Below are 22262 nucleotides of genomic sequence, written 5' to 3' on the forward strand. Positions count from 1 at the left end.
CTGAGTTTTTTTCAGGACAGGATTCTTGTCTTTTTGCTCCGGGGAAATAACATTCTTCAAGGGATGCTCACCTGTCCATTCTGTTCCCTTTTTCAGATATGCAAGAAATATTTAGAGAGAAGCAGCATGAGAAGAGAGGTTTATTTTAATCCAATAGATAGATTTAGTTTTCTAGTGACAACAAGCTAATATTATACATGCCACATAATTTTTTAGTATGTGCAGGGGCAAGATATTAGAAGTACAAGAGGACAGAAAATGAGGCAAGAAAATTACTTTCCTTCATGTTTGAAGTTAAGAGACTTGGTTGCTTTTAATGGCAAATTGAAAAGATTACATGAAGTTCTCCCACTCCCACCAATAACAACAACCCATAGCTTGTAAAAACACGTTCTGTTTTTTAGCAAGTTTCTGTATTCTGAAAATCGTATTAGGAAGACAACACTGCCTATATCCTCCCTTCCAAGCAGGCACTTCAGCTCAATCCATATGGGAATGGATGTGTTGCAGTACCTCATTTTTAGGCAAACCACCAGTGGTTACAAGCCTCAGGCCTGCGTTAGATAAGCTCTCCTCACCCCACTCCCTGGGAAGCCTGGGTGAGTGTAGCACATCTGTACTGCAAATAGACTGTGACGCAGTCACTCCGACTACAGGCAGCCTCATCTGCTAAATCAGTATTGCATGGTGCAATAGTGCATGAATGTACCAGCACAGACTTGAAAGTACTTTCTACATGTATTTGCAAAGTGCTACAATTAACTGAAGCTTTTTTTTTCCACTCTCTTTGAGAGTGCAAAACTAAATTTTGCCTCAAAGTGTAGTTGGAATCTGAACCACGTATTTCTGTTACTGTATTACTTCTTCCCTAGAGTTAGCCAGATTTGTTTCATTCTCTCATAAAAGGGCAGGAGGACATAAAACGAGATGGGAGACTTTTTCTCCCCCATAAGAGGGAAGTCCTGAATGCAGAATTCTTACTTTCTAGGATAGTGAACCATTACACTGATGTATTTGTATGAGTCTAATACCTGTTTTAATGGGATTATTTCTCTTTGCATACATTTGCAGAAAAATTATCCAAGCAACATATCATTAGCTAAAGGCATTTTCTCTTCTCACACTTGTGTGAGGTCTAGCTTGGAAGGTACTGACGGAGTGCCTGCTAGACTGCAGTTCAGTGGGACAACACCTACTCTGAGATACTTTTCTGAGACTGGACAGTGAACAGCTCAGAAAAAAACAACAACACAGAACTAGGTAAAATTTCTCAAACTTTCAGATATATGTAAATACCTTTTTCTTAGGAACCTGTCAAATATTGTCTACGTGATTTCTTCTTGGTAAATTTAGCACTTGCATTGCTATTATACACAAGTTTTCTTGTTCAAGGGCTCACTCCTTCTGACTTCAAGCATATCCTCCAAAGCCATTGACTGAAAGAGCTTACAGGGGGAAACCTTCAAAACGTTATTGTTTTCTTCTGTTGAATCTGTAGAAACTTGTACATTAAACCGGTTAAACACCAATTAGTCATCACTGCCACAGGACATTGTTTTTTACTATATATTGTAAAAACAATGAAATAAACATAAGCATTCTAATCACTTTTACGATGTCTATCAAATCGGTCCATTAAAGCCTTCCATATGCTGCCTGGGATCGTTTGGTGCTTCTTTATCAAAGCCTGAACTGCACTCTTTGTCTGAAAAGAGAGGAGAAAGTTGGCCTTTACATACCTACATATGCAATAACGAACAGTACAATCACTGACTTCTTCTCACAGTTTTAAAATGTATCCAGGCAGTTCACATACAGGTCTACTTTAAGAAAAAAAAAGTTGTCTATTACATTAGCTAGTTATCCTAACAATGCTATCCTTGAAAAGGAAGGGAATAAAAACATTGAATTGCAGTTTGGATAGGCTTAAATTATTGGTACTTACCAAACTTGAGATTTACTACGTCAAAGTAGCCTTTAACATATGCAGACATTAAGCTTATGCAACTTCCATCCCTGAAGGCTTTCAAGAGCACTGGTTACAACCTCACTGACCTAGTCTGATCCCATGCTGTGATCAGGAATTCGGACCTCCATATATCCTCCCCAACAAGAATTCTTCTCTGAGTTTATCATATTCAGCATGCACGTAAGACACACATCTAAATTCTGTTTACTTTTACTCCAATATCGCAGATTTGAATGCAAGTTTATGACAAGGGTGCATAAAATATTAGGTATTTCTGCTAGTGATAAGGAAATAGTATCTCAGTTTTTCCTGATGTATTTAAAATTGAACTAAGGGGAGCCAAGTGCTAGTGATCTACTCCAGAGCAATGGTAGAATATCACTGGGAATATAAGAACAGAGTAGCTAAACTTTTCCTGACACATTCAATTCCTCGCTCCTTTCCAAGGCGGGATCCGATGGCTGTCAGCCAGACCACTGCTCTCATCTCAAACACAATTTAAGTCTTTAACTAATAGGAGACACAGAACACCTAATGTTCTTCCCACTGAAGTAGGTGGTCAAACACCTGACCAAGTAAAGCAAATCAATTCCATGCGAACTTTAAATTTCTCTTTTGCAGGTCCACAAAATACTGTTCCCCCAAAATCCAGGAATACAAGAAAAAAGTCTTAGTAGGAATTTTGTATGCAGCCTCCTAAGCCTGCTAAGAACAAACTCTACAGCTTGCTGGGACGGTTCTCTTGTAACCATCTGTTATAATAACCTTTAAGAAAGAACCTTACAAGAAACTTGTCGTTCTGGTTTTGCTGTTAGAAAGCCCAGAAAAATCTGCTGTGGATACTTAAATAAATAAATAAATAAATAAATAAATAAATAAATAAAAATCAAGGCGGCTTTTAGATCACTAATTTCTAACCAATGTTTTGATCTATGTATTCCTAGACCATACCAGGTTGTTTTTAATACATCCCTCTTTTCATCTTCTATGAAAAGTACAAGAACACGCATTTTCTGTAAATTAGTATTTTGAAAAATGCCTAAATCCTGAATCTATAGACATTTTTATGTTCCTAGGCTCCATTGATTTCACCAAGCTGTAGGTACTCAAAATATTTCTGTATTTTGGATGAAAATTTTTTGTCGCTGATGTTTTTCTTTTGAAAACAAGGCTGAAGCTGTTATTTAGACAAGTTTCTCAAGACATTCGTTCTATATGAAAATTATTTTCCTAGTTACTGAAAACTGAACTGAAAACCTAGCTTATATCATTTCAGTTATCGAGGTTATCGACAGCATGCAAGAAACAAAGTTAGCATTCCCAGGAAGACAGAGCTCACCTGCTTTGAAGGGGTAAGTGCATCCAAATGACCTATTACTACGTCAGTACATACTGGTAAGAATCCATCCATTTTATAATCCTGAAGCTTAACTGCCTATTACTTCAAGAAGCTAGTAAAAGGGTACTTGTCTTTTTTCAAGTGTACAAAAAATGGTTTCAAGTGCATATATAATAGAGCACAAGATGTGTAGTTCAATACTGCAAGTAGAGCCAACTTACCTTTTCAACTAACTCATCTGTAGTTATATTTGGATCATAAGGGATTGGTTCCCCTATATACGTGCGAAATTTAACTGGAAGTCCTCCATATGGAGGAGTAAATGGCAATCGAGTACTTTCATACAATTTTCTGAAAAATCCTGTAACAGTTAAAGGAGGAAAAAGTGAGATTATAATCATTGAAAACACAATACAAACTTGAAATCTGATGGATTTGGAAGACTCCTTAAAAATGCATGCTTTATCTGACAATCAAGATGAAATTACAGGATTTAGGTAGTTGTTCACTAAAACAAAGCTTAATATAATTAATAGATCACTAAAATAAGACTTCATTAAAGAATCAAATCACACAGCCCCAACCAGTTACACACAAGCTAGTTCAATATTTGAGATACCTCTGACCCCTAGCAGGCATGTTAGAGAAGCTAAATTATGGAGTCTGAAAAACAAAGTCTAGAAGAAAAGTGAGACAAATCTAAGAGAAGAGTGGAGGAAACATGCTAAATACTTAAATATATATTTAAAGTCCTTACTTCGTTCTTTAAACATCCTGTATCCTTCTCGTACATTTTGAGTGTACATTGGAATGATGGGCTATGGAATCATGAAAAACATAGGTAAAAATGTTATACAAAGGTTGAATTTATTTTTTAGTTTCTGTTAATGCAGCTAAGAAAATGAATACAGAAGATAATCATCAGTTGGTCAGGCAGCAAACATGGAATTTTGTTACCACTGATACACTGAGAGCTGAGTAAAGCAGTGGCAGTTCCTTGTATTTGGAACTTATCTGACACTCCTGCACTGGAACTTCTGATCATTTATTAACATTCACATCTCAGTTTGGGACACAGATGCATGCTAAACATTTTTCTTAGAAAAGCATGGACAGTCAGACAGTGCATCACCTCCCAGTAGCCAACAGATCGCTGAATGTTTTCCACACCATAAGTGATCACGACAGAAGCTCAAACTTCTGTTCTGCCTAAAGAAGACAATACATCAACAAGCTTCTTCACACTGCCATTAAGCGCCTTTATCAGGACATTGGTTCCGAGTTTTATGTCTCTGAACCCATCGTGGAAGCCCATCCTGGCCCTCAGGAATCTTACCTGAAGGCTGTACCAATGAAACTCATGTGTTTTCAGAAAATTCTGGTAGATGCATTTTTTTTTTTCCCAAATGAAATTTAAAAAAAAAAAAAGGAGTAAAACATGCTGAATCATAACAAAGAACTATTTTTTGGCCATGATGAACAATTACATATCCTCTCTGCAATGATCAGGGAAAAAATTATAAGTGAGCAATACAAATTTTGTGGATTTGTTGATAAGCAAGTATGGCCTGAAACTGTCAGCTTCACACAGGTCACTGATAGAGGAAATCTATATAAGCCTGCAGAATTTACAAAATTCACACAATTGATATTACTTTTAATGACAGCTCCTATTTAGGGCACTGAAATAAATATACTATGATATTTTCAGCAGCTAGTCTGCTCTTCATTCATGGCTATCAAATATGTATTTCTTTGCTTATGTGGGAGAAGATACTGAGCAGAGCTAACCAAATTATCAAAATTATTTATTTTGCAATGTGGAAGTTACCTTTAATAAAGAGGCACATTGTTTAGTAGATATATTTATGGAGATAACCCAAGGATGTACTCATTCAAATACTGGGAAGAATTTTAGTTTTCACAGATGTTACAAATATTATCCTCCATTACACTGTTTTTAGAAAGCTGGTTTCTAGTTGAACTTAGAAGTGATTAAAATTGAACAATTAACATCCCAAGTGAAGGCATTTTTAGAGACCATCATGCTAGTCTGCACGAAAGTTTTTTTCTTCTTTTTCCTATTCGTAACCGCATGTTTTAGCTAAAAAGATTAAATATTGTGCCATAATATTCCAACAGACAGGGAAGTCCACACTCCTTTCAAGCAATTAACTAATACCTGCTCTCTTGAGATGATATTATGACACAAGAACATGACTTCATACCTTTAACTCCCTCCCCACCTTCTGAATGTTCAAACCTACAGCTATAAATGTCCTTGAAGCGCATCCTGCCTGCTACAGCAAAGGAAAAAAAAAAAAGTGAGCATACACATGCAACATAAGATGCACTGTTCTTTTGGGACACTTAGCTGGGAGGAACAAGTACCAGAGATTTCCAGAGACTTACAGTACAAGTACAGCTACTTAGAGCACTGTACAGCTGTATCATGGAAGTCTGCATGGAGAATGCACAGTAGCCCATGTAAATGAACTGCTGTTGGTGTAAGAGTTAGCTCTGGTTTCACTATACTGTGATGCAGTGCAGTACTTAGCTGTGAGCAGGCAGATGATTAAATCCTTGGGTTTGACTCAAGGATTGTTCCAGCAATACAATATCAGAATCATATTTTTCATTTCTGATGTTTTAAAGGGCAACTGAATCAACCCTCTCATAGCAAAACAAAATTAGAAGAGCAACTTCAAAAATACATATTTTTTTTTCTGAATATATTAGCCCTATGATTGTGCTGTTAGAAAGACACAGAGCTTCAATAGCTGTTTACAGCAAGGCATCTATCTCGGGCAGGCAGACAGAGAAAGCCTAGTGATTATTTGGTAACCTCTCAGCTTCTGGTTCTTTTTTCTCAGTTATTTTTAGTCCATCTTATTGGCTTTTCTGGATGCAGACTTACATCCTGATTAAGTCTGGCTTTTCTGCCTGTGCCTTAGAAGCGCATACCTTGAGTAATCTGTGTTAACTGATATTACAGTAAAAGCTTAAAAGTGAACTACCTTAACATCCTGCTGAAAGGCAGCAAGTTGGTGTATCAAATAAACTCTATAACAGAAACCAATTTATGTTTCTCAGCTCCCACAAACATTGCTGCTTTTAAGTTGCCATTTGCGAGGAAAGTGATACTGTATTAAAAGGTTTATATCTTTCCCTTTGGATGTACATATAAAATGTAAGTGGGAGTCTAAAAAAATAACAAGTTATGCATTTATTGCAGTGTCACTGACTGAAACAAAAAGTTTTGCCATTTCTCTGCCTAAAGTTAAAATCACGTGTTACGAATAAGAAAGTGGTCAGCTCAAGAAGCATTGCAGAATGCAAGTAGATGCTCACATTCAGCCCACCTCATCAGTTTCTCAAAGTAAGGTCTGGTATAATAGTATAAATAAATAAGCAAGAAAAAGACCTAAGTAAATCCAAATAAAGAACTCAAAGCAACGGAGACCATTTAAGGAGAAAAAAAAAATACATATATCAAAAATATCAGAGGTACATAAAGCTGTGGTAAAAAATCCTTCAGAATAAGGAGTTATGGGAAAATATCATAAATTAACTCTTAAAAATAACCATTAATATCTTCTAAAGTCATACAACTACTGGACACTTTAAAAATAGCACATTAAGTTTCTGCTATTAATTGTCTATGTCATTTAAAATGGTGGAAAGCCATCAAGACAAAACACTTAAATATTAGGAAAAATGCAAGAAAACATTTTTTTTTGCTTTAAGGAATCTGGAAAGCAACTAAAAAAGTTTTTGCATACAATGATCAGCTGATGAACAACAGAGAAACTAGCAGCATTCAGTTCTTAGGCTGATAAAAAGTGGTACACACTATATATGAGTTTGTGCCTGAAACAGAGGCACAAGCCAATCCACAGGGCCGATTAGCTGAGAAGGAATAATCACAGAATTACAGAATCTCTAGGTTGGAAGAGACCTCAAGATCATCGAGTCCAACCTCTGACCTAACGCTAACAGTCCCCACTAAACCATTTCCCTAAGCTCTACATCCAAACGTCTATCTATAGGTTTAATTTGCAATGCTGGAACTGAGCTGGATCACACCCAGCCAACTCAAAAATCACAGAATAGTTGAGGTTGGAAGTGACCTCTGGAGATCATCCAGTCCGAAATCCCTGCTCATACCGGTTAGCCTCCAGCATGTACTGGTGCTTGGGGTTAGCATCCCCTATGAGCAGGGCTTGGCATTTCCCTTTGCTGAACTTAATGAGGTTTCTGCCTACTCACTGCTCCAGTCTCTCAAGGTCTTACTGGAAGGCAGCACAACCCACTGGTGTACTGGCCACTCTTCCCAGTTTCATACCATCAGCAAACTTAGTGAAGATACTCTGTCCCATCATTCAGATCATCAACGAAGGGTTAAACAGTGTTGGACCCAGTATTGACCTGTGGGTACTGCACCAGTGACCAGCCTCCAGCTTGACTTTGTGCCAGTGATCACCACCTTCCCAGCCCAGACATTGAGCCAGTCCTCAATCCATCTCACTGCCTACTTATCTAGCTCAGATTTCCTCAGCTTGTCCATGAGGACGTTGTGGCAGACAATCAAAAGCCCTACCAAAGTCAAAACAGACAGCATCCACTGCTCTCCCCTCATCTCCACACCAGTCATCTCATCATAGAAAGTCATCAGATGGCTATAACTGACCACCCCTTTGCACTTTGTGTCTGAAAGGGGTTTCCATTATTAGTGGCTCCATCGTTTTCCCTAGGAACCGAGCTGGCTTGCCTGTAGTTCCCCACACTCTTCTTCTCGCCCATCCTGAAGACAGGTTTGATATTTACTTTTTTCCAGTCAACAGGAACCTTTCCTGATCACCAGGACTTTCCACAGACAACTGACAGTTGCCTTGCAATAACACCAGCCAGCTCCCTCGGCATTCGTCCCACAGACCAGACTTGTAATTAATTCCTTCTTTTTCTTTCTTCATCCTGTGTGCATCAGTGTACAAGCACTTCAGAGAAGCATCCAAAGCACATCAATTTCCCAGAAGCAGTATGAGAGCTTTCCCCCAACACTGTCCTACAGGTACTTCCTTATTTGCCTGCCTATGCTCAGGATGAGCTCACTTCAGCAGTTTTGTTGATTACCACGTCCCTACTGTTTACATCACCCTCGACCCTTTGCTAAATGAGCCTGTCCACGACTTCCTCGCCTGACTGAGGATTACTCCCTCCCTTCCCCTGAATCCCTAGGGATTAATCCCTAGTTTACCATCACCTGTTACAGGAAAGCAGGGCCTAGTTATATCGTGACAGCCTCCAACTAAATGGGCTAGCTCCATAATTCCAGCCTTCTTTTAACTTCCATGTGTGTATATTAAATTATAGAAAAGAAAGAAAACCAAAGTGTTTGAAGCACTATTTTGTAGGAAATTTACAAACAGTAGTTCCTGCTTGTCTTTTACCTAACTAGGTTCAAACTGGTTTTTGGAATAGATAAAATGCAGGCTCCTCCCTATTAGCCCACCAAAACTGAGGCACAGACAGATGGAATTACTGAAGATCAGGTCACTGACATACTTAACTTCAATTGATACAAATATATGTCCATGAAGATCATAGATTTACATTAAATAGTAGTATTTTCCTTCTCTGACCCTGTATAAGCAGGATAGTTACACAAGATGACGTGGAAACTGAGTGGGGAAAGCTGCAGGCAAGAATTAAGGCTGAAACCACATTCCTGGCTTGTTTTTCATCAACTTTTCTAGAGGAAGAACTGTTAAACTTCCATAACATTAAATAAAGAATAGGAATGTGTATTCAGATATGTAAAGTTATTTCTGTCTTGAAACCCTCCTGTTCAAGTAACCTGTGGCAGGTTTGGAACTTCCATGTAGTTATTATGAGGACTGTAAAGTGTGTTTGGTTCTTCAGTTGATGGCTACACCATATGTTTAGTAAACTCAAAACAAGGTGATGCTAGTCTTCTTCTGCCTTCAGCCATGATCCAAGTATTAGGAAAGCACATGGATTGCTACATTACAGAGCAAGTTCTGTTAGTTTAGACGAGTCCATCCCCAGACTTGAGTCAACCTATGAGACTGGTTTGACCAGTAATGGAAAGGATGCAGCAAGGGTAAGCAGGAGCAATCAAACTCCAACTTTGTCAAAAGATGGACTCCAGTTAATACTGTAGCATAACCTTATGTAAGAAATTGTACATATGGTTAATGTTGCCCAGGCTAGTGTTAAACGCACAGCACCTTTTTTTTTTTTTTTTTTTTTTTTTTTTTTTTGGTAAGTGTTCTGTTATCTAAGGTATTTCTGGTCAAAGATTTCCAGAGAAATATCAAAGATGCCCAAGATTCAGTGGAGTCTGCAAGTTAATTACAGGGATGCTCACCATACTGAAATCCCAGTGGCACTCTATTAAGGTCACTCAGAATTGTTTAACTCAATTTTTATTTAAAAAAAAAAAAAAAAAAGACATTTCATTTAAGAGTTACATTATAAGGTCGCAAGTGAAGTGAAAACATCTGGCAAAATATTATTCAAATGTCTGAGGTAGCTTGAAAGACATGAAAAAAAAATGAAGCAAAATCACTTGTTGAAGTGACATTGCTTTCAGACTGCTCAAGTGTATTATTAATACAGAAGAGGAAAGACTATAAGGGAATTCAAAAGGCACATACAAATTTGATTGGGTTTATCCTATTCAGACTGGTATTTTCTAGTAGTGGTAGCGTATAATATAAATGTTAGTCAAAATACTTCATATATGTCCGTGCTTTTTGAGAGAAGGGTAGAGAGGGGGAACAAAAGCACAGAAATGGTGATGCTCTTAAAAGGCCATACAACAAAGAGGTAGAAATAGGACTCCAGGTCTAAAAGTACTTTATCCATTGGATAATCCAATTCCTCTAATTTTGTTATCTCCCACAAGATTTCAAAGACAGATATAGTTATGAAGAAATACTAAACTGAAGCGTGCATTTTGCAAGCCTAGGTTCTTTTTAGTAGGAGTTTTGGCACAAATAACCAAAAGTTTGAGAATCAACATGTTGAATGGGGGACAGAAACAGATACAGATAGACACAAAAAGTAAAAAGAATGGCAACAAATTCAAGCCTTATGGGAAGAACTCCACTTCCTCTAAAAATTCCCTGTAAAATTCTCTTATATAGATGGAAAAGGATTACATTTATTTGGAAGGCCAAAGAAAAACACAGGAGAAGATGGGGCATTCATAAGAATGTACAGAAGAAACTTAGGATTTTGCAATTCCATGAGAAAGCTCATGGCAGAATAGATGAAGCCTGGATGTATACTAGTACTGTCACAAACACTCACAGTGCAAGGTATGCTAAGTCTAAATTAAGAAAGAAAACTGGCCTCTACTTTTGATGATAGGAAGTGGCAGTTAGGAAAGAGACAGTGTTGCTGCTCTTCAAGCTCTATGCCATCCCAAATAAAGTTGTCTCCTAGAGTCTGTATCAGAGAAAGAGTTGCACACGTGGGAGTCTCACAGATGGGAAAACTCAGAGCCAGTGGTGGAAGCTTGTATTTGTAGATCATCATCCATATGGAAAACCTAAATGAAACTGTGTCCATGTGTACATGTATATTTTCACAGTGCGAATCAACACAGACACTCCTCTAGAGGAAAAGAGATGATGCTGAGGATCAGACAACACCAAATACATCTCAGTGCTCTGCATCTACTTAGAACTAATTCTTGTCTTGTACCATTGACTGAACACACATTTGCAGCTGGAGCGTATTAGGTTCCACTTCTGGTTTAGTATCAGACAAAATGCATGCAGCTCTGGTACTCAAACACTATTCCATGATGCAAATGAAAGCATGGTAAGTGAGGGAGATAGAAAAACTGTTTCAGAAGTGCACATATGATTCCAACTCAAATGCTAACGTAGAAACACCTTGTGTTAAGCTGATGCAATCTTTCACAAACATTAAGAAAAGTAATGGCAAGAACAAATCCTGGAGCCTTTCAGAATATAAGAAAAGAAAGGAATGTAACGATATGATGTTAACAAACCACATGAGAATGACTGGGTACGCAGAAGTAAAAGAAAGATAAAGTCAGAAAATAAATATAGTAGGATGGAAAAAAAACATAACATTGTGAATGACCACAGTGTAGATTCCTGAAATACAGTCAAGACATGTTAGATGCCCACAAGACGGAACTGTAGAAACAGAACTGAGGAAATGAAGCTGTTGCAAGGCATCCAGGAAAAAAGGCTATACAGTTCCATGAAACTCATGCTCCCTATGGTTACTAAGTTTGAAGAAGGCAGTGGGCAAAGGAAAAGAAATCTCTACTCCCAAGTCTCTTCTTCTGTATGGAATATACTCCGATGCTTCTAAACTGCATTTTATAATGAAACTTGCATGCAATAAGCATAAACTCAGATTGGTAGCATAATACTCACCACTTTTGCATCTAGAGCAACCTGAGCAAAGCCTTTTCGATTTCCCCACATGAGCTGATAACTTTCATCGCTGAATAGTGCTTCTCTAACTCCACCTGGTGATATAGACACCAGGTGACCATTCTTCAGTGCACTGAGACACTCCTCCCTCGTACCTGGCATAACACCAGTCACTTCTAACAGTAACTTGAGTCCTGTAATAAATAAGCAGCATGTAAGAACAAGTTTACAGCTAAACAAAAAAAAAAAAATCTAATAGCTGTGTTTAGACTAAGGCAAATTTGTACTAAGTAAATAAAACATGTACAGAGTAAATATTGGCTAAGTGACAGTGTTTTTGCCCAAATGTTATAAAGATAAAACAGTTTATCAAGAGCACCACCATAAGCCAATGCCTACATATGCTCCTTTCCATAATTATCAAGCCAGCAGCTATGCAACTGAGACTTGTGCCTCATAGCTAGATATCTGAAAACAAACATCTAATTCTTCCTCCTGCTTTTTAAATAGGTTTTAATGTAGAAGAATTATCTTTTTCAGTACAATACAGGTTATTGCAAAAATAAACACCTAACAAACACATAATTTAAGTGTTCTTTTAAAATTTAATTTTTAACATTATAAACATTAAGGTTTTTAAACTGTAAAATTGAGTGTTCTGTGGTTAAATTGCAAACTACTTGGGTTAAATTGGGCTGCTGTATGACTCTTTAGATGCATGAATGGCCCAAGTTAAGAGGACAGTTTCAGCATTGCACAAACCAGTGAACGGTTCACACAGTTTATGACACCAAGTTGGGTGGAACTTTTGATCTGCTCGATGGCACGAAGGCTCTACAGCAAGATCTGGATAGGCTGGATCAATGGGCCAAGGCCAACCATATGAGGTTCAACAAGGTTAAGTGTCAGGTCCTGCACTTGGGGCACAACAACCCCATGCAACGCTACAGGATGGGGGAAGAGTGGCTGGAAAGCTGCCTGGGAGAAAAGGGACCTGGGGGTATTGGCCAATAGCCGGCTGAATATGAGCCAGCAGTGTGCCCAGGTAGCCAAGAAGGCCAGCAGCATCCTGGCTTGTATCAGAAACAGTGTGGCCAGCGGGACCAGGGTAAAGATCATCCCTCTTTACTCAGCTCTGGTGAGGCTGCACTTCAAATACCCTGTTCAGTTTTGGACCTTTCACTACAGGAAGGACATCGAGGTGCTGGAGCATGTCCAAAGAAGGAAAACAAAGCTGGTGAGGGGCCTGGAGTACAGGTCTTATGAGGAACTGTTGAGGGAACTGGGCTTATTTAGCCTAGAGAAAAGGAGGCTAGGGAAAACCTTAACACTCTCTACAACTACCTCAAAGGAGGTCGTAGCAAGGTGGGCTCTTCTCCCAGGCAAGAGGACAAGTAGTATTAGTCAGTATTACAGAGCCACTCTTTCACAGTAATTTTTTCAAACAAGTTGCACCCTACTCCAGGTGTTGTTCAAAAATACAGATTTGACATCATACCCCACTGCAATGTCTACCCCATGCAGAGGGCAGGCTGGTAATTAATATCCTACTATTCTGCACTCATAGCTCATTTCTGATGAAGCAGCATTAGATTAATAACATAGTCCTAACCTACACTTTCTAATGAAGCATGAAATATCATCCAAATATGTCTATTTGTTGGCTTTAGAGTGTCTTATCAGTATTTTTATGACCTTTTATTTACCAAGCAGGGCATTCTACTCTGTTTTGCTTTCTGCATCTACCAGCTTACTCCCCCGGCTTTTAGTTTAAAAGCTGCCTTCAAAGCATAATAAATATTAATTCCACAAAAACTAGCAAAAGGTTGATTGAATTCATGATGCCTAAATAGAAAAGAATGTGTTCTTACCTGGTAAACGAAAGACAAAATGATCGGCTACTGACAGACAAAGTCTTTTCTTCCAGAGAAACAGCCTAGATAAAAAGTAAAGGTAGTCTATGGGAATAGCTCCGTGGTAGTAAACAAGAATGCCTGGTCCTTCTGGTAGGTTTTCCACACCATGAAGTTCATAACCTGTTTGGGATGTAAAGCAACACACCAACAGTGACAGCTGTAAATTATATGGCAATTCAAAACATTATTTTACTGTCCTTTATTAAAGGACTTCTGTAGAGTTGTAAAAGCCTCTGCAGTAGCTTTAAAAGAATTATGTTCTGGATGGAATGTTCAATTAACAGCAAAGAAAAAGCCCCTCAACCACCACAGATTACCCTACTCAATGGACTAACTTGTTGATCAATTTAATCATCAGATCAGACTCTAACCTGACATTGAACCAGAACTGTTGCCTGTTAGGAACTTTTTCCACCTCTAAGTGCAATAAAAAACAAACAAGAAAACATTATCATACTGCTATGACTCTCATTCTCCTGATGAAACTGTTTCAGACGGACAAGGATTTCAAAGTTTGGGAATGGATGACCTTTTAGGTAGACATTCAGGTTACAAAGAGTTGGGCTGGGAACCCTTTCATTCTGATTTGACATAATAAAAAGTTGACCTGGTTTGCAGGCTCAAGTCCAAGACAGAATCCACAAGAATCCCAAACAGAAATTCTCTCCACGAGACTTAAATGCACTCACTTAACAAGGTAAGGGAACTTCCTCATGGGCATGGACTTCTATAAATACTTCTCCTGGCTCTTCCTACGTTTGATGTATGTTTCAGGTGGAACGAGAGTAGGAAGCTAATGCATACAAAGGCTTGAGAAAGCCACAGCTTCCACTAACTAAAAAAAAAAAAAAAAAAAATCTATTCCATCTGGTCTGCCTTTATCTCTATCCCTGCTACAGCTCCTTTCATAAGCCATTTGAAGAGAAGGACAGGGATGGTACAGGCAGGGTCCTAGCAAAAGGTGGACAAAGTTTTAGACTGCAGTATACTTCACAATTACACAAAAAAGTTGTGAGGAAGGGTAGCAACATAGAGAGCCTGTTGTTCTTTATCCTTAGGGCAGCAAATTAAGTCCTGCTAATAGTCTTAAACTACACCTGTGGTAAGAACAGGTGCCTAGCTTGTGGCTGAGAATTTTCCTAGGGATTAGGGTGTGGTGAAAGCGTCTAAAGGTTAAATATAACATAACTGAAAAATTAGAGTACTTGTAAATTCTGCTACAGTACAAACAGAAATAATTCAATACCACATTTACTTTTCCATACGGCTCTTGGAATTATTTAAAATTTTCATAACAGAATAGTTTTCTCCAACTAAAAAGACAGTAATTACAGTTCCAAATAGTTGTTTTGTTTTGATCATATAAGCAGGTTACAAACAGCTACTAAATTAAAAAAAAACAAACAAACAAACAAACAAACAAACAACCACCACCACCACATTTACTTACAGAGAAGTTAGCAGAACTAACATTTACACCATCCCTCACTCAGAATTGTAATTCAAAGCTTCAGGCAAGTCATGTCACACTTACCATGCCATATTCTTGCATATATATCCCAAAAGCTTGCCACAGTTTTCCTTGCACTATCCCAAACTTCACTCAAGGGATCTTTTGTGGCTTTTACCTCATCACTCCTCTGATATATTAAAAGCAAAACATTAGTAAGGTAAATGAAAAAGAGGATTGTTAAAGGAACAATAAAAAAAATTAACATTGCACTAATTGTCACCAAGATGATGACCACGTGGAAAAAATATTTCTTTAGGTACTCCACAGCAGTCCATTCTTCCAGTATATAAGCAAGGTAGCTTAGGTAGGTCATAGGTAGCTGTCCTGAGGCACAGGATTCTCTTCTACCTATCATTTCCTGCATGAGAGAAGGGAAAAACTTTAATTTCTCTGATTATGCAAGCTTCTCATTTAGAAAAACGATTTACTGTGGAGGTAATTGATGCCTATTTTGCACAATTATACGTTATAGCACAGAGTTATATGTTTTTTCTCTCTCTGTCATGTTGATAGCTGCTTTACACTATTGCCTGTAAAGAGTGATGAGATTATCATATATACTTACGGATCTTTTGATACTGCTAGACAACAGGGACTCATGGTACAATGGTTGGAGCCTGGAGTACAGCCAGGGGATCAGAAAAGCAAGTTACACACCTTGGGAACACCTTTATTCCCAGCAGACCTTCAAGACAATTGAATGCTCGAACTATCAACCTCTGGAAAGTTACCAGCTACAACAGAAAGGCATTTTTATATTAAGCTCTTGGAGGATCCTGAAGGAAGTGTGAGGACCCATGGAACACATCCACTGTCAAAACCATTTATCTGTGTAAGATTTCTGTGGTTAAGTGACTTAATTTTTAGAAACTCAAAACGTTAGTAAGTGCTTTCAGCAGTTGGTCAAGAAGACTGCCACCAGAGGTCTGGGCTCTTTCGATCCTCCTCAGAACCCAGCCTTTGGTTCTGGTTGTTCTCAATTCGGTACCTAGGTGAGGGAAACCAACAGAAGAGTGAGTTACTGAGCTAGAGGAAGAGCCAGTAGGAAAAACCTGTACAACTGTGGCTCCTTCTGGAGGGTAAGAGGTGACTGGGACAGCACTTGCTACTGCTAGCAGCACTGTAAAAAGCAGCTCTTCCCTGCTGCTCCCCATCCATACAACCACACCAACACACCCTTCTTTCAGATTTTCCATGGGTCTAGTGGTATTTTTGCCCCAAATGCAGCTATTTCCTTAGTCTATTCCTGCACCTGGCTACCTGTCTTACAGCAGGTAACGGTCTCTCTAGTGTGCAACTGCATGACAGCATCCCTTGCTTGCTTTAAGTCTTAAGAATTAGCCAGATATTACGATCATATTCAGCGATTCATAACTGAATGCAGCTTTTATTTACCCTAATCAGGTTACTGCTTGTTGAACAAGCAACTTTCCGGTCCAACACCGGAACAAGTACAAACAAGAAACAAATCACAGCTGCCAGTCAGTGCCAAGACCATAAAGCACGGCAAGCCCAGACTCTTCTGACTTCAGCTGACTACTTACAGGAGCAAACCTGTTCTACAGCACTGACTCCAACCCCCCATCTTTTTATTTCTCTAAAGCACTGGATAAAATACTTTGGTGAAGTGGTGTAAAACAGCTCCGGTACCACAGAGCTCAGCTCCCCAGGACACGGGATGGCTTCCAAGCCAAAGAAAACAAACACAGTAACTGTAAGAAGAGCAAACTAGGAGCACAAAGGAAGCAAGTACTGCTTTAAATCATGCTCAGCATGTCACAAACAAATGAAACTTACATGATAAATAACATCACTAAATTAGCAGAATTGTTTATATACTGATGACAAATACCTGGCTAAGATGTAGCAAGATCTAGAAGTTCTCACTGAAGAGAGATTTTATAGGTAACATGAAAGACATAAAAGCAGTAGTCCGCATGATTTAGATATTAAAATCTCTACTCTGAAGGTGTTTAAGAAGGTTAAGGCTGATGGTGTGGTGCTACCCTACAGAAAGGATGTAACTACTTGTTTGAAGTTGGTGATAAGGACTACAAATCTTCAGTGCTTGTGAAGTGTGCTCTGCTGAAAGGGCCTAGGAGAAGGCAGTGTTAAGAGCTTGCCCCAGGCTACCGAATCACAAGTATTAAATGCTGCTGGGAATAACTCATTCAACCTGTAGCATGGGCTGAAGGAAGGGATTTGGTGTTGTTAGGGAGGCTTCGGACTGGGAACAGAGACTATGACAGCCAGCAACATAATTTAGATCTCCTTGAATTTGGAGATAAAGCTTCCATACAGATAGTAAATATGCTGATAATAAAGTAAACATTTCTAACCATTGTATGATCCATCTGAAGATTAAATTGAATATATTGAACATGTCAATTGCCAAGTTCCAGTCTAAGATTAGTATGTCCAGGTATCTTCTAATACATAACATTCTTTGCAAAAAAAAAATAAAAAATTCCCTCTGACCTCATTTTTGGTAATTCTTGAAACACTAGGGGAAACCCAGAGGAATGGAAGAGATTTAATATCACTCCGAAGTCCCCCAAGAAAAGTAACTACAGTCTCAGCAGCCAAAGAAATCACCAGCGAGATTACTGAAAAGCTGGTACTGGACAAATGTGACTGATACCACTCATCACAATTTTGTGGGAAATGACCTTGCAAACAGATGCACCTCAGTTCTTTGAGGGGTTGAGAGGTTTATATCTTGTGTAGGCTTTATGTGAGCAGCTGCTCAGAGGCAACACCCACCTTTCCACCACCACTCTCCGCATCTGGCCCCGTCTGCAGCAGTACCAGCTGGCTCCTTGCTAATAAATAACTGCTGGCACAAAGCAAAGTCACTACTTGGAGCAGCCCAAACTTAACCTGGCCTACAGTGATTATGAAAGTACATTACTAATGCCACTTGGCACTTTGTTTAAGAAAATAAAGCTCATTTTGACATCATCATTCGTTTCATATGTTAAGTGACATGAGAAGAAAGTTCCCATCAGTGCATCAGCAGAATGCCCACAAAATGAGAACTGATTCTGTATCCCATGTTATTTAGGATTTTCAGAATTTTCTTGTAATATTTATGGGATGTTACACTGATCAATGCAAACCATGTAACATCCCACTGATTCCTTCTCCATCTCAATTTTAATGTAATAGAAAATGATTTGCTAGATGGAAGACTACTGTATTTAATCTTGTTTGCTCTCAGACTAAAGTACAAATGAACATTGATTATTTATTCATTTCTGATTTAAAGTTTAATACATGCACTGAAAAGGGCTGCAGAAAAAAAAATTCAAAGACTTAAGTGTCCAAAAGTAATTTTAAAAACCTACAAAACAGGTATCAGCAGCACAGATTTGACTAAGGACACGTGAAAGTATTTGGCACACGTGGTGTGAGTTAACTTTACACCTGGGTGAGAGGGTGGCTGGGATACAAGCAAGTTCTACATCATTCCAGTTGAATCCAAGCCAGAGTGGGAAAAGTGACTGAAAAATTGACTAAGCGAGGGAACAAGAAGGAGCACGGCTTTTTCTGGTAGTTAGGATGCTCAACCAGATTTCAGTTCTAGCTCCCATACTTCAGCTGTACACTTCCTCCAACATTTTATAATGAAAGAACAAACCGTCAGCGGGGTTTCAATCATATGACATGAGTTTGAGTCCACCATGCCAAACACATCTCTCCATCCTACCTGTATAACAAAGGCCTACAACAGGACAGGACTTGGATTGTTGCCATGTCCTACCGGCTAGCTCTCACCAGTCCCTCACTGAGACCACAAACACAATTTTGCAGCATCCTTTCTGTCCAACACTACACAGAGAACTTACTACGTACCTGTTGGAGTGCATGGTACAAAGCTTTTACTAAAGACCTGCTTGGTTATGCACTGCAGGACAACACAAGAGTTAACAGAACATTTACACATAACTGCTGTTTTGCCCCCAAGCCTGAGAGTTTTAGGGAAAGTTTCTCTCCTACTTTTATCAAATCTGAGCCAAGAGCAGCTTCCACGTTCTTTACAACTGAACAACCTGTAAAATCTAGCAATTGGGCACAGAGTTTTGTGAAAAACATTTTTCTGTTGTCTTGATATTTCCTTATCTCATCTAGCAAGGGAGATGAAGCGTTACTGTCCTGAGTGATCTCGTTGTTCTTTTAGAGAACAACATCTATGTTGACATGCAAGATGTTTGTTTTGGCTCCACCTATAAAGCATATCAAATTCCAGAGTAATAGCCATATCGACAATGTAGAATTACAGGTGATGTCACACGGAGACAGCACTAACGTCTCCCTACTTAAAGGGGAGCTCCCCTTCCAGCAGAAGACTCCTGTAGTACACACACATCATTCAGATCCCCAGCCCTCGCTGAAGTAGCATTTGACGAAAAGGATAATTTTATCAGCTAACATGGTAATTCCAGGGAACAGAAAAGCAACAACAAGACTGTCACAAGAGACATGTGACAGAAGAAAACAAAACCTTGCAGTTGCCTTTCAACTGCAACTAAAGACTTGATGATCTTGGTCTCAGTGCTCAGCAGTGTGTTCCTGGCAGCAAGCTCAGCAGATCCTAGTGGGATGAGCAGTGTTAAGTAGCTGGAGACTCTTCTGCATTGAATTTTTTTAAACCTGCTCTTCTGTGGCAGGCTCTTACTCTCTGCTCTGCCAAACTCAACCACTCTGTTCACAAGGGAAGCAACAGATCAGTTACAGCTCTACATCTTGCCTTTCAATGCAAATAAAATTCAACTTTTGTGTTTTCCAGAATTTTTTTATAGCAGTTCCACAGAAAATAACTCTTCTGTTGTTCTCACACAGACATCACCTACTTTTCTTGCCACATAAACCCACGTACCTCATGTGTTGCTATGTTTCTACAGCTTTCCCCTAACTTAATGGATTATCAGCACATCCACCCCAAAACTGAAGGCACCATCCCTCCGAAGTAGGAAACTACCGCCCTGTAACCAATTACAGAGCCCAGCCCTTCTACTTTTGGTGGATATTCCCGATTTTGAATACACCAAGGGTACTTAACCCACTGGATTTCTTCCCATCTACTCTCTTAGCACCCAAACACGTAGAATCAGAGAATCATAAGAGTTGGAAAAGCCCTCCAAGACCACCTGGTCCAACCACCCCCCTACCACCAATGCCACCCACAACCCATGTCCACAGGCACCACGTCCACCCTTTCCCTGAACACCCCCAGGGACGATGACACCACCACCTCCCTGGGCAACCCGTCCCAGTGCCTGACTGCTCTTTCTGAGCAGAAATGCCTCCTCATTTCCCCCCCCTCCGGCCCCGGCCCCGGCCCCGGCCCCGGCCCCGGCCGAGAAGCGCCCCCCGCCGCCCCTCTCACCTGCCCGCGGCAGCAGCAGGCACCCCGCCGCGCCGCCCCTGGCCCGGCATAAGAGGCACGGCCACCCCCGCGCTGGGGAGAGGCGGGGCTGGGGCTGGGGCTGGGCCTGCCAGCCCCGGCGGGCTCCGTGCCCAAACCTCCATCTTTAAACCGACCGGGGTACGGAGGCTGATGCCGGTGCTATGGGGGAGCCGCTGCCCCCATAGGAAGGAAATGCCGGCGGGGGGGGGGACATAGGACCTTCGCCCGCCCGCCCTCAGAGTGCCCTGAACACCATCAGGGATAGGGCATCCACAGCCTCTCTGGGCAAAGGAAAGGGTCTTTTAGAACAGGATGCCAGACAGGCAACTAAATAAAAGGCACCTAAACCTTGCAGTCATGGCTAAATTAAGCAGAATACCTTTCTGTGTCACTACTACTCATTGTGTGGCTAGTATGACAGAGGTCATATTTAGGCAGATAAGATCAATAGATACCAATTTTTAGGTTCGGGAAAGGATTAGCGTGACCTCTTTAGGACAGGTCCATCAATTTCAGTTGAAACTGGGCAAGAAATTGAGGGATAACAACGACTTGTAAATGAAGATGAGAGAAACCTACAATGTAGTTTCCTTAGTGAACACCAGTAACACACACACACATATATATATATACATATATATATATATGATTAGAGTAAACTTCTCAAGATTGAAGAGGCTTATAAGGGAGGTTTCAGAGTTTATCTTTCCCAGGGTAAAGCATACTGATTCAAAACTGGCATGGGTCTTGAAGGCAGGCAAAATTGTCTGTCAACTGCCCTTCAGTGTGACACTGCCGTCACCCTTTCAGAAAGATCCACACAGACTTGAAAATGTTCAGGGAACTGAGTAAGCATATTCAGTAGCACCATGACAAGGATTTTGAATGCTTGTCCAGCAGGATTTATTCCCAAGGAGGATTCTTCAACAGAGACTCCCTCCAAACTTTTGAAGAGTTTGGATTCAGCTGACGTGAGCAGATCGGCTTGCCACCTGCACTTCAGAAGATGCAGGGGACAGCAAGCAGTGCTCCCACCTGACCATCTCCTCACATACCCACATTCATCACAGTGCCGAGACAGAAACTGCTGTCACTGCACGAGTCCCATGAGATAAAAAATTATGGCTGCAGTACATTCCTTCCTGCCCATACCTTGGGCTATAGCTTCAGTTCAAGGAAGGTAGTCACAAACTTGGTGAATGCAGAAACGCATTCACCAGTGATGCTTTTCTGCTGGCTTCTGGCTTTTATGGGTCAAGACAGGTTAACAAAATGCAGAAATAAAGTGTTAAAAATTATAAAAGTATATTTACATGGTCAGTGCAGATAGAAAAAGGGTTGCATGTAATGTTTACCAGCCAATGCAAAATCTAGCTGAAATGAAGCAATTTGTTCTGTTTACATGTGATTTGTTTTCCTGTATTTGCATGACTGTACTGTCCTGCAAAGAATCTGCATAGAAATGAAGGAACTAAAACTACTATTGAAAAACAGAAGTATAATGAAATAACAATCATGGATATTGAAAGGTGCATTGGAATAAAGAGTATTGAATAGCACTGGAACAGGCTGCTTAGAAAAGCTGTAGATACCCCATCCCTGGAGGTGATCAAGGCCATGTTGGACGGGGCTTTGAGCAACCTGGCCTGGTGGGAGGTGTCCCTGCCCATG

General features: G+C 39.9%; 1 protein-coding gene across 5 annotated transcripts; it reads right to left on the reverse strand.

Annotated features, from left to right (window-relative positions):
* Positions 1-287: 287 nt before the first annotated feature.
* On the reverse strand, positions 288-20656 carry LOC311430761 (DGAT1/2-independent enzyme synthesizing storage lipids-like). 5 transcript variants are annotated; one of them, XM_084507603.1, is made up of 8 exons: positions 20571-20656; positions 15402-15539; positions 15203-15308; positions 13624-13788; positions 11753-11946; positions 4066-4126; positions 3530-3669; positions 288-1705 (listed from the first exon to the last, which is right to left on the reverse strand). In XM_084507603.1, exons 2-8 carry the CDS (start codon positions 15534-15536, stop codon positions 1601-1603), a joined length of 906 nt encoding a protein of 301 aa, XP_084363729.1. In that variant the 5' UTR covers positions 15537-15539; positions 20571-20656; the 3' UTR covers positions 288-1600. The 5 variants fall into 5 exon arrangements, with proteins under 5 accessions (XP_084363729.1, XP_084363726.1, XP_084363728.1 ...); XM_084507600.1 differs by having other exon boundaries at positions 15203-15539; XM_084507602.1 differs by lacking the exon at positions 20571-20656 and having other exon boundaries at positions 15402-20436.
* Positions 20657-22262: the final 1606 nt, after the last annotated feature.

The sequence above is a fragment of the Aythya ferina genome (genome assembly GCF_964211825.1).
Source record: "Aythya ferina genome assembly, chromosome: 2".
NCBI classification, from domain to species: Eukaryota; Metazoa; Chordata; class Aves; order Anseriformes; family Anatidae; genus Aythya; species Aythya ferina.